Raw genomic sequence first — 14,040 nt, forward strand, 5'->3', positions numbered from 1 at the left:
AGTAAAACTAATACTCCGATCAGTCATGTTATTCAAGGTATGTTACTATCAACTTATTATTTATTCACTAATTCATTAATTAATTATATTTAATATATAATATTAAATGGATCTTGCAGGAAAGGCAAAATCAGAAGGTGTACATAAACAAGGAAAAGAAGTTGAAAAAAGAAAGGGAGATGATACAGGTAAATGAATGATTCAATATACATTACAATACTTATATTGATTTTTTAATAATATTGTTTATTCATAAGTGAATAAGACACTATATAAATGAGTAAAAAAGATAGAATATTCATATATGATGTATATGTTTAAGGCAAGGAAAACTCTGAACAATGAAATAAAGGAGGAGCAGAAGCTAAGAACACAAAAGATAGAGGTGCAGATAAACAAACAGAAATTGAGAAAGGAAATGCAGATTATAGAGGTAAATAATTGATTCACTAATAAATGAAAATAATAGGGTTTACTATTCACAAATGAATAACACAATATACAAATAAATAAAAAATATAGTATTACTTATTCATAAATAATGATATGCATTGCTTATTCATAACTGAATACATTACTTATTGACAAGTGAATTACTTATTCAAAAATTTAACATATTTATATATGTTCTTTATCTTTCATGAAAGAAAAAGTCTGAAAATAAAAACAAAAAAGGAGGAGAATCTGACAAGAAAAAAGGAAATGAAGGAGCTAACAATTTGGAAAAACATTTCAAAATATAAAAAAATATTATAATTAACATACAACTATTTATATGATAAATCTCTTGGCATGCAGATAATACTCATCCAAACTTTAGTCTAGGTCTCTGTCAAGATTCAGTTCAAACTTCCAGTAAAAAATCTAATTAATCTTCACCAGAAAAACAACTTACAAAGAAACAAATCAAAGACGGCCATCAGAGGGTTGTTATCAGATTAGCAAACAAAAATGTTCTTAATCCAAATCCAATCTCTATAGCAATTCCTACTGAAGTAGGACCATCAAACCATGATCTGGATGAACTAAGAGAGAAAAACCTTGTCGATGCTTTCAAATCACCTTACAAATGCAGAATAATAGACATAAAACCTATGTTGACACATCAGCAAAGTATTATCTGGGAGTGGTTGTTCAACTTGCAAGGGAATACATCGCAAGTAACTTTATTTTATAGACATTCATATATGATTATTATATAGATAATAATGTATGACATTTTGATTATATATTTGGAGAGATGTGGTTGTCCATACAAAATGTGGTCAGATAACAGAAAGAGAAATAATGGAAAGTCTATATGCAATCACAGAGATTTTTGGAGAAGTTTTAGACACTTGGGCTGATTTACTTAACCACCAAGAACTGGGAAGGGATTTTGGAAATTCACCATACAGACTCTTCTTGAAAGTTGGATTTTCTGTAAGTTTATGTTCTAACCTTAATTTCTTCTTTATTGATAAAAGAATACACCAATATGACGTATTCATTTATGAATATTATATTTATTTACAACTGAAATTCACATATGATTATACCAATATGATGTATTCTTTAAGATAATTATGTATATTCAACTGAAATTCACATATAATTATGTATTGATCTTTGAATATAAAAATAAACATAAATATCTTTAGTATATACTTATGATTATTATACCAACATGATGTATTCATTTATGATTAACAACTTACTAATCCTTTAAAATTATATTGGTTACAGACTGCTTATGTATCTTCAACATTGTCTGATGAAAGAAAGTATGAAAATTCAAGGAGAACTTTCATGACAGTACCGATGGGTACAAAAAAATCTTGAACATAAAAGATATTGACATTGTATGTTAATTGAACTTGTTTTTTTATATATATTTTATCAACCGAATACTTACTATTATATACATAAAAACAGGTATTCTTTCCAGTTGTTAGAAGTGCTCATATTTTTGTGATTGTCTTCAACCTAAAGAAACCATCAATTGAAATTCTAGACAACAGTGCAGTTGAGGGGGATTATGAAGGGAAATACAGAGTACTACTGAAACCTTTGGTATGTACCCAATTCACTACAATATAAAGGAACCAGTTTATTACATATCTAACTTTTATTTTATTTAATGATCAAAAAAATTTGTTTGTGAGATACTTTAAAGAAATAAACCATCCAAGAGCCAATGCTATCTCAAAAGAAAGTATCACACCCCACCGACTTGAAATGCCATGGATAATAGTTAAAAACAAAGTTGATTGTAGGGTCTTTGCAATGAGATATATGGAGACCTATATGGGACAACCAATCTCAAAGTGGAAACCATGTCTTCATAAAGAAAGTGCAATTCAACAAACTACTTTAGAGAAGCTCAGTCAAAGGTATGCACACTGAATGCTAACTTCTGAAATTAACATGTTGAAGGCTAAGGTGTTGGATCTTGCTAAAAAATGTCAAAATGTTGAATTCAAAGTGCGTACTGCTCATGCATACAAGGCTATGCAAACAATTGAAAAAAGGTTAAAAGAATATTGATGATTACTTGTGATGAAGTGTGATGGTATAGAACAATTTGTGTTGAAGTTGAATGAATTTGAAGTACATGTAAGATGATTTTTTGAAACAAGTTTTAGATGGTTTGTTAAGTGTTATTGAACATCGTTTAAATAGTTTGTGAAATGCTTATGAACAGGTTTTATTATCTTGTGTTGAATGATTATGTATAGAAACAAGTTTGCTTATTTCTGTCAGTTTTTTATATTCAAATATTTTCAAAGTTTATTTCTGTTTATTCATAAATGAATACGAATATGATATATTCATTTATGATTAAGTTAGGAGTAATATGTCAGTATAACAAAGTTCAGATATGAATATAACAAAGTTCGTATATGAATATAACTTATTTATTAGTATAACAAAGTTTACATATTTGTATTCATTTATGCTAGTTTTCAACTTTATTTAAGTTTATTCATAATTGGATACCAAAATTATATATTCATTTACCTTTAATATGTAAATAATAACACCTTCAATGATAAATGAATCCCCATATTATCTATTCATTTATGAATAATTTACAAATAATATGTTGTTTCTCAGCAAACCAAGCCAATTTCTTTTTGTCATCTCTTACAATATCCAAACATGATTCAAATTTATAATGTGAATCATTGACTAGCTTCACATTCTCACAATCCTCTGAATCAGATTGAAGAGAACTAAAACGATAATTTCTTGATATCACATCCTTTCTCCATCTTTTCAGAATGTACCTTTCAGGAATTTCTTTAACATCACATCTCATCATTACTGTAAAAGCATGTCTGCATAAAACACCCATACGCTTGAAATGTTCACAACTGCAATTTATTTCATTCTCTTCAGCTTTTATTTCAACCTGATACAAAAACATAATAAAAAAATGAAAAAAAATTTAAACAAAAATTACACATTTACATTCATATATGAATACTCATATATGAACAATCATATATAAGTATTCATATATGAATAGTACATTCTAATCATATACACTAATACATATTCATATATGAATAATAATAAATAAATATTCATATATGAATAATCACATTGTAAATATTTATATAAGATACAAATTTAAATTCATATATGAACATGTTATAATTTTAAAATGATAAGAATATTCATATATGAATATTCTCATATTCATATATGAATATTCTCATATTCATATATAAACATTACATTTTTCATAAAAAACTATTAAATTACCTTAAATTCATTTTTAAATTTGCTTTTACTGTTGTTATGTTTCACATTGTAAACTTACCACCCATCTTCAATACCAACATACGAGTATGTACAGAAAAAACTTGCTTTATATATTTCCTTTTGCACCTTATAAAATAATGTACTTTTATAAACCTTTGATGCTTGTAGTTCTATTTCTCGAGGAGTTTGCATTTTATATGATGCTTTCTTTGATGCTTTATCAAGCTCTCATTGAGTATTCCTTTGCTTTTGAATGGCAGTGTCATAATTCATCATGAAATTCAAAAGTAAATTATCACTTTCTGAGTACGTATTAAAGAATGAATTAATAATCTCTGACCTCGATGTAGTCTTCATCAACCCACACATTGCAATATCATTAAAATATCCAGGTATCCATGAATCACGTTTTGTAAACATGTCTTTAAACCATCTCGTGTCTTCCAGATTGAATTCCTTCATAAGCAAACCCCACTTCACCTCAAAGACATCAGGTTTCATATCAATGTCCCAAACAAGCTTCGAGAATCTTTTTCTAAAGTCTGTGTTCGTAAATAAATCAACTGATATCTGTATTAAAACAAAAATAAAATAAACTTCTATATTTATTCATAAATGAATAAGTATTAATAAGTAAAATAACAATAAATATTCATAAATGAATATACTAATATTTGAAAAAATTATTATATTCATCTATGAATAACTAAATACAATCTAACATATTTGAAATATATTAAAATAATACCTTGTTTTTCTACTTCGTCATTATATGCCACATACATAATTGGTGCTTTGAATTAGGAAACACACTCTCAATAGCTTGTTTTATTGCAGCATCTTGATAGGTTAAAACAAGTGTTGGTTCTTTCCCATGAGTTTTAAGAAACGCTTTAAGCAACCAAGAGTAGGACTCGGTGCTTTCATTTCTTAGCAACCTCGCTCCAACAGTAAATGATTTTTTATGATGGTCAATAGCAGTAAATGGAACAAAAACCATTCGATACCTAACACACAAAAAAAGTGTTCATTAAAGTCAATTTTTGATGTATTCATAAGTGAATACAAAAATATTCATGCATGAATACAGCTACAATATATTATTAGAATAATTTCAACAATAAAAACTGAACATTAAACATAAAGTTAAAATATTCATATATGAATAAGCAATAAAAAAGTAGATAGAATAACTTACTTGTTTGTTCGGAAAGTCTCATCAAACGAGATAACATCACCAAATTCATCATAATATGTATTCTCCATTTCATCAGCCCAAAACATAGAGTCCAAACCATCATCTTGACAATTAAATTCAAATGAGTAATTTGGATAGTGAGCTCGACGGTCATTCATTGTGTTTACTATCATTTGGGCATCTTTATAACCTATACCCCTGTTGATATCTCTCCTTAAATTTTTATAGTCAACTACTTTGGGATTTACAAACTCATACCCACCTCTCAGACTTGCCCTCAACTTATGAGCCATAGTTGGACCTATATTTGATGTGGAAGCACACACTATAAACTCTTTTTCTGAATATGAAATTTGCCTCGCTTTTTTTAAATCGCTTCTCTTCTCAAGTGGATGGTTGTAAAGTTCATCAAACTAAAAAACTTTATAATCTAGAGTTCCATACACATATTCAAATATAATCTTTGCTTCAAAACCAATAAATCTTGAATTTGAATTTTGTTTCCTCCTAACACCACTTGTACACAATGTGTCACATGATTTCTTTTTCTGTTTGCCACCATGATTACATATAACATGTTTCTTCTTTATAATATTGTTATCAAACCTTGACTGTGTGCTCAGTCTCACATCAAAACCACCAATTTCAACATACTTAGAATACATTTTGATGGCCAACTTTAATGATTTAAAGATAAAACCTTTAAATGGAATAAGTTGAACAGGTACATCTGGCATGTAGACATGTTCTCCAATTACATCACCACAATATTGCGCATCATCTACTGAACTCGAAGATTCACCAGCTAAAAAATTATAAATCTAAATCAATGTAATAATGCATGAATAAAACAATTATATATGCATAAAACAATCATATATGAATACATGAAATTCATATGAATAAAACAAAAAACAATGTTTATTAATGGATTAATAAAACATTCATATATGAATACATAAAATTCATGAGGATTCAAAATATATAAAATAAACATAACTTATTCATATAAGAATAAAACGAAAATAATAAGAAATTCGAAATTACAGTTATCACACGTTTATTCATATATGAATAAGACAAGAATTTATTCATACTAACATATTCATATGTCAATACATGATAATCAACAAAATTAAAAACAACAAAATAATTCAATAAGTGATACCTTCAAAAAAATGAGTTCTCAACATCTTCTTTTTCACTCTCATACATAGAAGAATACAAATCACCATCAATAACACTAGAATTTGACATAATAAACCAAATGATCTGTATAAATAAACAAAATCAATCTTAATATCGAATATATCTCACAAAAAGAGTCGTAAATATGAAAACCTGATTAATTTGAAATATATCTCACCTCAACGTACAAAATATCTAAAGGAAACTAAAATTAGCTCGATCAGATGATGCAGTTAAGCAATCTCTCTCAGTTCAGAGCGTAAAAAATACAACGATATATCCGATTGAAAATTAAATCAGCTCCGATTTGAAATAGAGATCTCAAACTACAGAACAAAAATCCGATGAAACAACTCCAATACATATTCGAAGCTTCAGGATAAACAGAAATAATACACGTAATTCCTAACAAATTATATAAAGAAATAATCTTGATAATGAACTCCGATATATCCGATTCAAACGATATACATACCTGATCAAATCGGAAACTGAATACGAAGAAGAAAACTGAAATACAGATGTGAAACTTCACGATTAATGGAAAAAATACGTATAATTGCTAACGAGTTATATAAAGAAAAGAATCTTGATAATGAATTCCTCCATATCTGATATAAACAAGCTAAAGATATCATCAAATCAGAAACTGATTACAACGAACAGGTAAGTTCAATATAAAAAAGTGGCTAATTTACAAAGATACCCTTAATGAAAAATGGCAGTCACATTTTTTTAAGGTTTACATGTTTAATAAATAATTGGCTGAGAATGCTATTATCAACCTTTTTAATTTTCTTAATTGAACTTACTTATATATATATATATATATATATATATATATATATATATATATATATATATATATATATATATATATATATATATATATATATATATATATATATATATATATATATATGCATGCATGTTGGAGCTTGGGGCACTAATTGAATGTCCCCAAGTAATGAGATGGAGATAGATGAAGAATATGTGTGTAAGAATATATATCAGAGCATGTACACATATTAAGAGTATGTAAGAAGTATATACAAGATACGTGTAGCAGAGCATGTATTTATATAAAGAATATGTGGGTTTATATGAGTAGGGTATTTGTTAATACCCAAGAGATAGAAGAAAGAGTTAGAAGATGATTATACACAATGTAATCATATGAGTAACAATGTATGTCTAGACATTAATGTTATTATATAGAATTCCAATATGTTATTAGACAAAGATAGACATTAAGTACTTAATTAGTTAAGTACTACAATAGGAAGATTATATGGTCTCTTAATGAGACAAAGAGATAGATGTCCTCATGACTAATGTGATGTGATGAGTCACATAATCAAGATAAAGATGTAGTGATAGAAGGTTCCTTCGGTAACAAGGGTTTGGTCCTTTAGGAAAAAGAGGTAGAACGTTCCTTTGGGAACAAGGTTATAGTCCTTTGGGGACAAGAAATAGAAGGTTTCCTTCGAGGACAAGAGTATGGATCCATCGGGGGCAAGAGACAGAGATTCCTTCAGGAAAGAGATGATGATTCCTACCGGAACAAGAGTCGAGTTCCTATGAGGACCAGAGTAAGATTCCTTTGGGAATAAGATTATGGTTCTTGCAGTGACAAGAGTATGATTCCTTCGGTGATGGAATGATGGTTCCTTACAGAACATAGATAGATGATTCCTGCATAAATCTGTAGTGTGTATCGTTAGAGAACATAGAGAAAGGTTCCTTGAGAGGAACAAGATAAGAGAGTTCTTTGTAAGAACTTAGAGATAATTCATAAGGGATTAAGAGTATGGAAACTGTAAGGTATTGATGAGTAAGAAGAAATATTAAGGATCCATGAGGGATCATAAGAGAGATATAGAGAGAGAGAGAGGTATGACCGGAGGAGAATATTCGGTAGAGCTAGTGGGATGTTTTTTCCCTTATAATATACAGAAGATTAGAGTATGAGATGTGAACGTTGGGTTTAGATGATAATGGAGTATTGAGGCGCTATAGATGAGAATAGAGACGAGATAGAGAAGAGCAGAGAAAGAGAATAGAAGAGAAAAAATAGAGAACAGATAGAATAGACAACATAGTAAGAGTTAGATCAGAGAAGAGACAGTTAGAGACATAGTTATAGTATGTGTAGAGTATAACAAGATCATGAGAAATGGCTAAGAGAAGAGTATAAGAAATAAATTAGATGATATAGAAAGAGATAGATGAGATGAGAAAGATAAGTAAGAAAGATTAGAGAAGATTAGAAGAATAGATGATAGAAAAAGAAAAGAATAACAGTGTATGCTATTAGAGAAAGAATTAGATTATTGAGTATGAGAAAGAGAATGAAGATAGATGACAAAATGTAGATAAGTACCTCACCAAATATGTGCTAGAACATGAAAAGTGACCCTTATGCAATTCAAAGTGGTGAAAAGTTCGAGATGATGAGTTCGGAAATACATACTTATCTGAAGTACAAGACAAGTTCGAAATGTATCTTAGTGATAGAATGCTTCTAAGTCTATAATGAGCATTTATTGTTCCAAGTACTATTTTGCTTTGTTCTTATTGTTTGATAGTATAGTACATGAGACAAGCTCAATAGAAGTGGTTGTGTTAGTATGTTGATCTTCAGATGTCTAATAGTCCATGCTTATTTTTTCAGTTTGTCTTTTAGTTACTCCTTGGCTATTTAATGAGTAGTCGCCTTTGTATTAAGTAAGTGGAATATACACCTTTCTCAAATCAATCAAGAATTATTCAGTAAATCATTCTCTCTAACATTCTTATTGTTTTTGAATAGCTTTACATTGTTCATACTTAATCTTTTTATACTTTTGAGCACTTTGTTGATTCTTTTAATTCTGAGACAAGAATGGTTTATCAGACTTGACTGGATCCTCATTATTAGCACACATTGATCTTAATTTAATTCAAGGTTTGAGTTTCCAAACCTTATCTGCGCACTCAGTTTAGAATTTACAATTGGTATCAGAGCCTAAGTGTTTGTCCTTTGAATCCATAGTAATATATTCTAGTTGGTTGAAGATTACCTTGGTATCTCAATCATTTCTTTATTGATGACAAAAGTTCTTCTATATGCTACTTCATCTCTAATATCTTAACTTCAATGGCTGCTTCTAATCAATCTCAACAAATGTACTCAATCCAAATAGAAAGTAGCATGGGTTGCCCAACGCATGGCCCATTGCAAGTTGTTGAAGAGTATGATCACCAGAAAGTTAGAATGCAGAGATTTTTACTTGGGAAAGAAAAAGGTGAAGAAATATGGAGATCAGTGAAATAAGGTCCTCACGTTCCAGTAAGACAAGTGGTTAGAGATTTTGTTTCCACTCTAATAGGCCAAGAGGAGACTCGACAAGCACCTCTGAATGCAACAGACATCGAGAAGCTTCATGCAGATCAAATCTCCCTCTCTGAAATGGTTTTTGGTGTACCCTCATCTCTCTTTGTGCACATTAATTTGTGAAAATATGCTAAAGAAATTTGGGATACACTACAAGATTTGTTTGAAGGTTTAGAGAACATTAAGGATAAGCGTTTGGCATCCATTTTAAACGACTTTGACACCTTCACTACAACTCCTGATGAATTTATAGCCTCTGCATCAAATCGGTATAGGATCATGGTGAAAAACATGATGGCACATGGAGTAGTCCGAACTTCACTCGAGTACACCATCATGTTCATTAAATTCCTAGGAAAAGGATGGGGAAATGTCAATTCATGTCTTCAGAGTAATGGATATCTGAAGAAACTGAAGCTTTATCAGTTGTTTGACGAACTACAAGCTCATGAATCCAACGTTGCTCAAACATTGAGAGAACTTTCACAAGGTCCTCTCGCTTTAGTCAGTTCCATGAATCCGCTAATTCCAAACCCATCTGTTTCAGATCCTTTTGGAGTCACCCTAACTATTTAAACTATTCAACTTACACCGCCTGTTACACCAACCTCTCCGGTTCCGAACTAACCATTTGAATAAAACCTTGATCTAGATGTTGCTGATTCCGAACTTCGTTTCCAACATGAGTTTGCACTTTTATCTATGAAGTACAGACGCCCATGGAATCCCAGTCAAAAACCGATTTCAGGCTCCATATCATATAAATCCTCAACCCTACCCTAAACCACCGAAAATCCACCTTCATACCGACCCAACAGTCGGATCGCTCTTCGGAGCCTCATGAAGTTATGAACTCAGTCAAACGTAAGGTTACATGTCACAAATGTGGTCTCAAAAACCACTATGCTAAGGACTGTTTGGCTGACATTCCTCCAGAAGCAAAATTGAAAGATTCTGCCTATTATGCTCGTCGAGCACAAGAACTTGCAAAAAGTGAGAAGGCAGGTTTCACTACAGTTTCAAGAAATGTTGATGGGTATTGGTTGTCTGAAGATGAAGGTGATGATAAGTCTACAGGTAACTTGTGTCTTATGGCTAGACAATCATTTAAGTGTGGAGAGGGTTACTGGTCCTCTGGTTCGGAAGTTGATGATGAAGATGTTGAGCCAACTTTTTGCTACATGGCTACAAATGATCCACGTGGTCGAACCATCATCCAGCAGGTAAAATCTATGATTGCTGATAATAATTTTGATTTATATGATTGTGAACCTTATGTAATTCAAATTCAATCAGATATGACAGTTATCTATAAGGATTGTAAATCTACCATAGAAGTTAATGAGAAGTTGGATAGTGAATTGACTAGACTTAGACTACATTTTGAAGACAACAAACTTAAGTTTGAATCATTAGAGAGAGAATTGTAATGGCTAAGGATGAATGTATTATTTTGAATGAAAAATATGAAATTACTCTTAGTGAAAGAAACATCTTGGTTACTGATAATAAATGTCTTAATGCGAAAGAATGACTCATAATTTTCGTCATCCATGGTCTAAACCACCTGGTATCAGAAGCGAGTTTCCGAAGCCAGATGCTCGTCCCTTGAAGGAACTTCAAAACCAAAAATTCATGGGAGATATTCCGAAACACACTTATTCAGATACCCCGGTCTCACCATTGTCGTCCCTTCATGAGACCTCGAACAAATATTAATCTCTGATTCTTGAGTTCAAACCAATCACTATTAAATGTCATGATTCCACACAACTTCCGCCTCTGATATCCCTGTTCCTAAATCAGTCTTTGGAATCCTTACATAACACAGGCAGTACTGGAGTTTGTGCTCCAAACTTCGGTCCTCCGAACAATTATGTTATCGAGAAAATCATCCCTGAGACAAATGGACATGACTCTGACCCATTCAACTCCTTTTGCGCTTCCCTTGATAGTGATTTAGAACTTAATACTGATAAAAACTCCTCGTCTGACTCCTATGTATCCAACTCTATTGTAGTCTCAAAATCGACTCTAGTGCCAATTAAGCCTCGTTAAAATAATCCATTAGTTGGAGAAACTTCCAAGTCATCATCTGACTCTCGGAAGAAACCTTTAAATATTTTTTCTACAACGTTTCAAAGAACAAAGTGTTTCTTGATAGAAGGGGCTTTTTTCTCAAGAGAGACCTCATTTCCAAAGAAGCTAGTGTGAGCCGAATTGATCTTGAAGAAATTCAAGAGTCAAACGAAGTACGGCCAACAGTTGAAACTGGCACTCAACAAGAGGTTGATCGACCTGTTGTGCAGAATGACATAATTCCAGCTCCTCCACTTCGTAGATTTGATATGGTTTGATTGTTGGGTTTTAGTTTAAAAATAGTTTCAAACTCTACAAAGATTTGGCAACGGAAGACATAAAAATAAGAACATAACATAACATTTTATACCCACCAAGGATCTCCTTGCAAGTTATAGAAAGATAAAATACCAACCATAGAAAGGATGAAAAAATAACAGCCTTTGCTGTTCTTTGGATCCTTTTGGGAGGCTTGGAAGTTGATGAAGAAGATGGAACCTTTGAGACACCAACAATGACTCAGCTTGATGTAGATGCTAGTCCATAAACTCTTAACTCTTAAGCTTTATGTTCTTATCAAAATAAGAACACAAAGAGAGAACAAAAGAAAGTGAGTAACTTGCACCATGCAAGTTATGGTTTTGAGGAGCTAGAATGAATCAACCATTTCAAGAATGCAAGCTTCAAATTTATATTGCCTTAAAGTGAAGTCTTTAACCATTAGGTTATTCCATTTTAGACAAGCATTTCCCTAAAGCTTGCATGTCTCCCATGCATGCACCATGCTTCATTTCTTTCGAATAAACAAATTGGAAAGCTATCCCTCCTTTTGACTAACTCATTTTCGGCCATCATGGAGAAAAGGAGAAGAAGAAGTTTATATTTCATACACTTAAAGTTTATAAGATATAAACTTTGTCTTTTTCTAAAAGATAAAAAGCTTAACTAGTCTAATATGTTCTACACGACTTATTAATTCATACATTATGAAATAATATATGTTATATTACTTGCTAATGAAAATTAATTATTTTCAAAAATAAATAATTTCCAATTTAATTAGAAGATTTTTATTGAATATTTATTAAAATCAATTTCTAATAAATAATAAATTATATCAAGTTGTTGTTAGTGTGACCCATTAGTATCATATGTTAATTAGCAATATCACTTTAATATGATTCTTAAGCATACTAGACCTTTCAATCTCCTACTTGTGCAAGACTCATATTAGACTGATGTAGACAGTGGTGAACGTCTACCAACATTTCACTGCCCCTAACAACATACGACTTTGTTCCATTCTATCAATGCCCAATTCCCAAAAAAGCTCAAAGCTACAATTGGTGTATAAGGTAAGTTTATCAGTTATCCCTTTGCTATAGACATTATGTTGAACATGAGATACATATCGCGATCAATCTCATTAGTTGTTCAACTTTTGGTAAGTCGCATTAGATGTCTAACTCTCAACACATAAGAGTAACAAATCCCATCTTGACTACATAAGCCTCTTGTATCGTTCACATCATACTTGAAAATGGATTTTATAATTTCCCGGTTAAGGAAAAACATCTGACCATTTCAAAGCATAGTGCTCCCTATACTCAAGTCCCACTATGTATCTCAGGTGCTAAGGATACAAAGATAGTACCTTTTAATCAAGTATCATTCATGATAGTGATGCATGAGATGATTTTGATGTGGTTCGGTTCAATACTAGTTCTCTGACAAGTACCTATGAAACTTGGTTACGACCACTTTCCTACTTTCATCTAATGAGAGTCAACCAATCTAATTCATATTAGTCTTACTTCATAATTGCTCCCGCAATTATAACCGACTATGAAAGTTTAGAATAATAACATTATTCGTGGATTAAACATGTTAATATAGAACACAACAAGTATTAATGTGATGACTATATCCCAATATATCATAACATTATCTGATAGTTGTTGTTACAATGTTCCAATATACAAATACTAAATCCAAATCAAGAACCCATTTCTAGAATAATAAAGTCTTATAGCTGAAGTGTGACCATTCATACATAGCTCAAAAGAATGGCCTTATCAATGGATCTGACAAAATTTAATATGTGTGAATTCAGTGAATACTATCATCACTATACTTAACTTTACTCTAAGTGTAGTTAAATATCTTGGAGAATATGATTGGTGTTCTTTCGTGACATAGAGTATCTTAGCTTGATTAAGTATACTCTCGAAGTCACAAAGATTTCTATGTGATCCTTGAATGGCATAAATCAACATAGTTTTTCAATGATCTCATTCATCCAATCATATTTGAATTCAACTTCTAAAGTAGTGTATTCTTATTTTGTAGTAAATTGTGTCATTATGTTTTGCTTGGACCTCATTCCAACAAAACTTACTTTTCATTCCATAATGAAGTCAAAATCCAATTATAAGTCATAATTATTTAT

General features: G+C 31.0%; 1 protein-coding gene across 1 annotated transcript; it reads right to left on the reverse strand.

The window, feature by feature from the left end:
• Positions 1-3,052: 3,052 nt before the first annotated feature.
• On the reverse strand, positions 3,053-5,241 carry LOC145111653 (protein FAR1-RELATED SEQUENCE 7-like). Its single transcript, XM_079047913.1, has 5 exons — positions 4,949-5,241; positions 4,562-4,757; positions 4,091-4,320; positions 3,809-3,815; positions 3,053-3,394 (listed from the first exon to the last, which is right to left on the reverse strand). Exons 1-5 carry the CDS (start codon positions 5,239-5,241, stop codon positions 3,053-3,055), a joined length of 1,068 nt encoding a protein of 355 aa, XP_078904039.1.
• Positions 5,242-14,040: the final 8,799 nt, after the last annotated feature.

Source organism: Lactuca virosa, chromosome 5 (genome assembly GCF_052849685.1).
Source record: "Lactuca virosa cultivar CGN04683 chromosome 5, Lactuca_virosa_CGN04683_v6, whole genome shotgun sequence".
NCBI lineage: Eukaryota > Viridiplantae > Streptophyta > Magnoliopsida > Asterales > Asteraceae > Lactuca > Lactuca virosa.

Coding starts and splice junctions, on each gene's coding strand:
- LOC145111653 (XM_079047913.1), bottom strand. CDS start 5,241: ATGGCTCATAAGTTGAGGGCAAGTCTGAGAGGTGGGTATGAGTTTGTA. Junction 4,758..4,948: donor GAGACTTTCCGAACAAACAA/GTAAGTTATTCT, acceptor TTTGTGTGTTAG/GTATCGAATGGTTTTTGTTC. Junction 4,321..4,561: donor TAAAACAAGCTATTGAGAGT/GTGTTTCCTAAT, acceptor GTTTTAATACAG/ATATCAGTTGATTTATTTAC.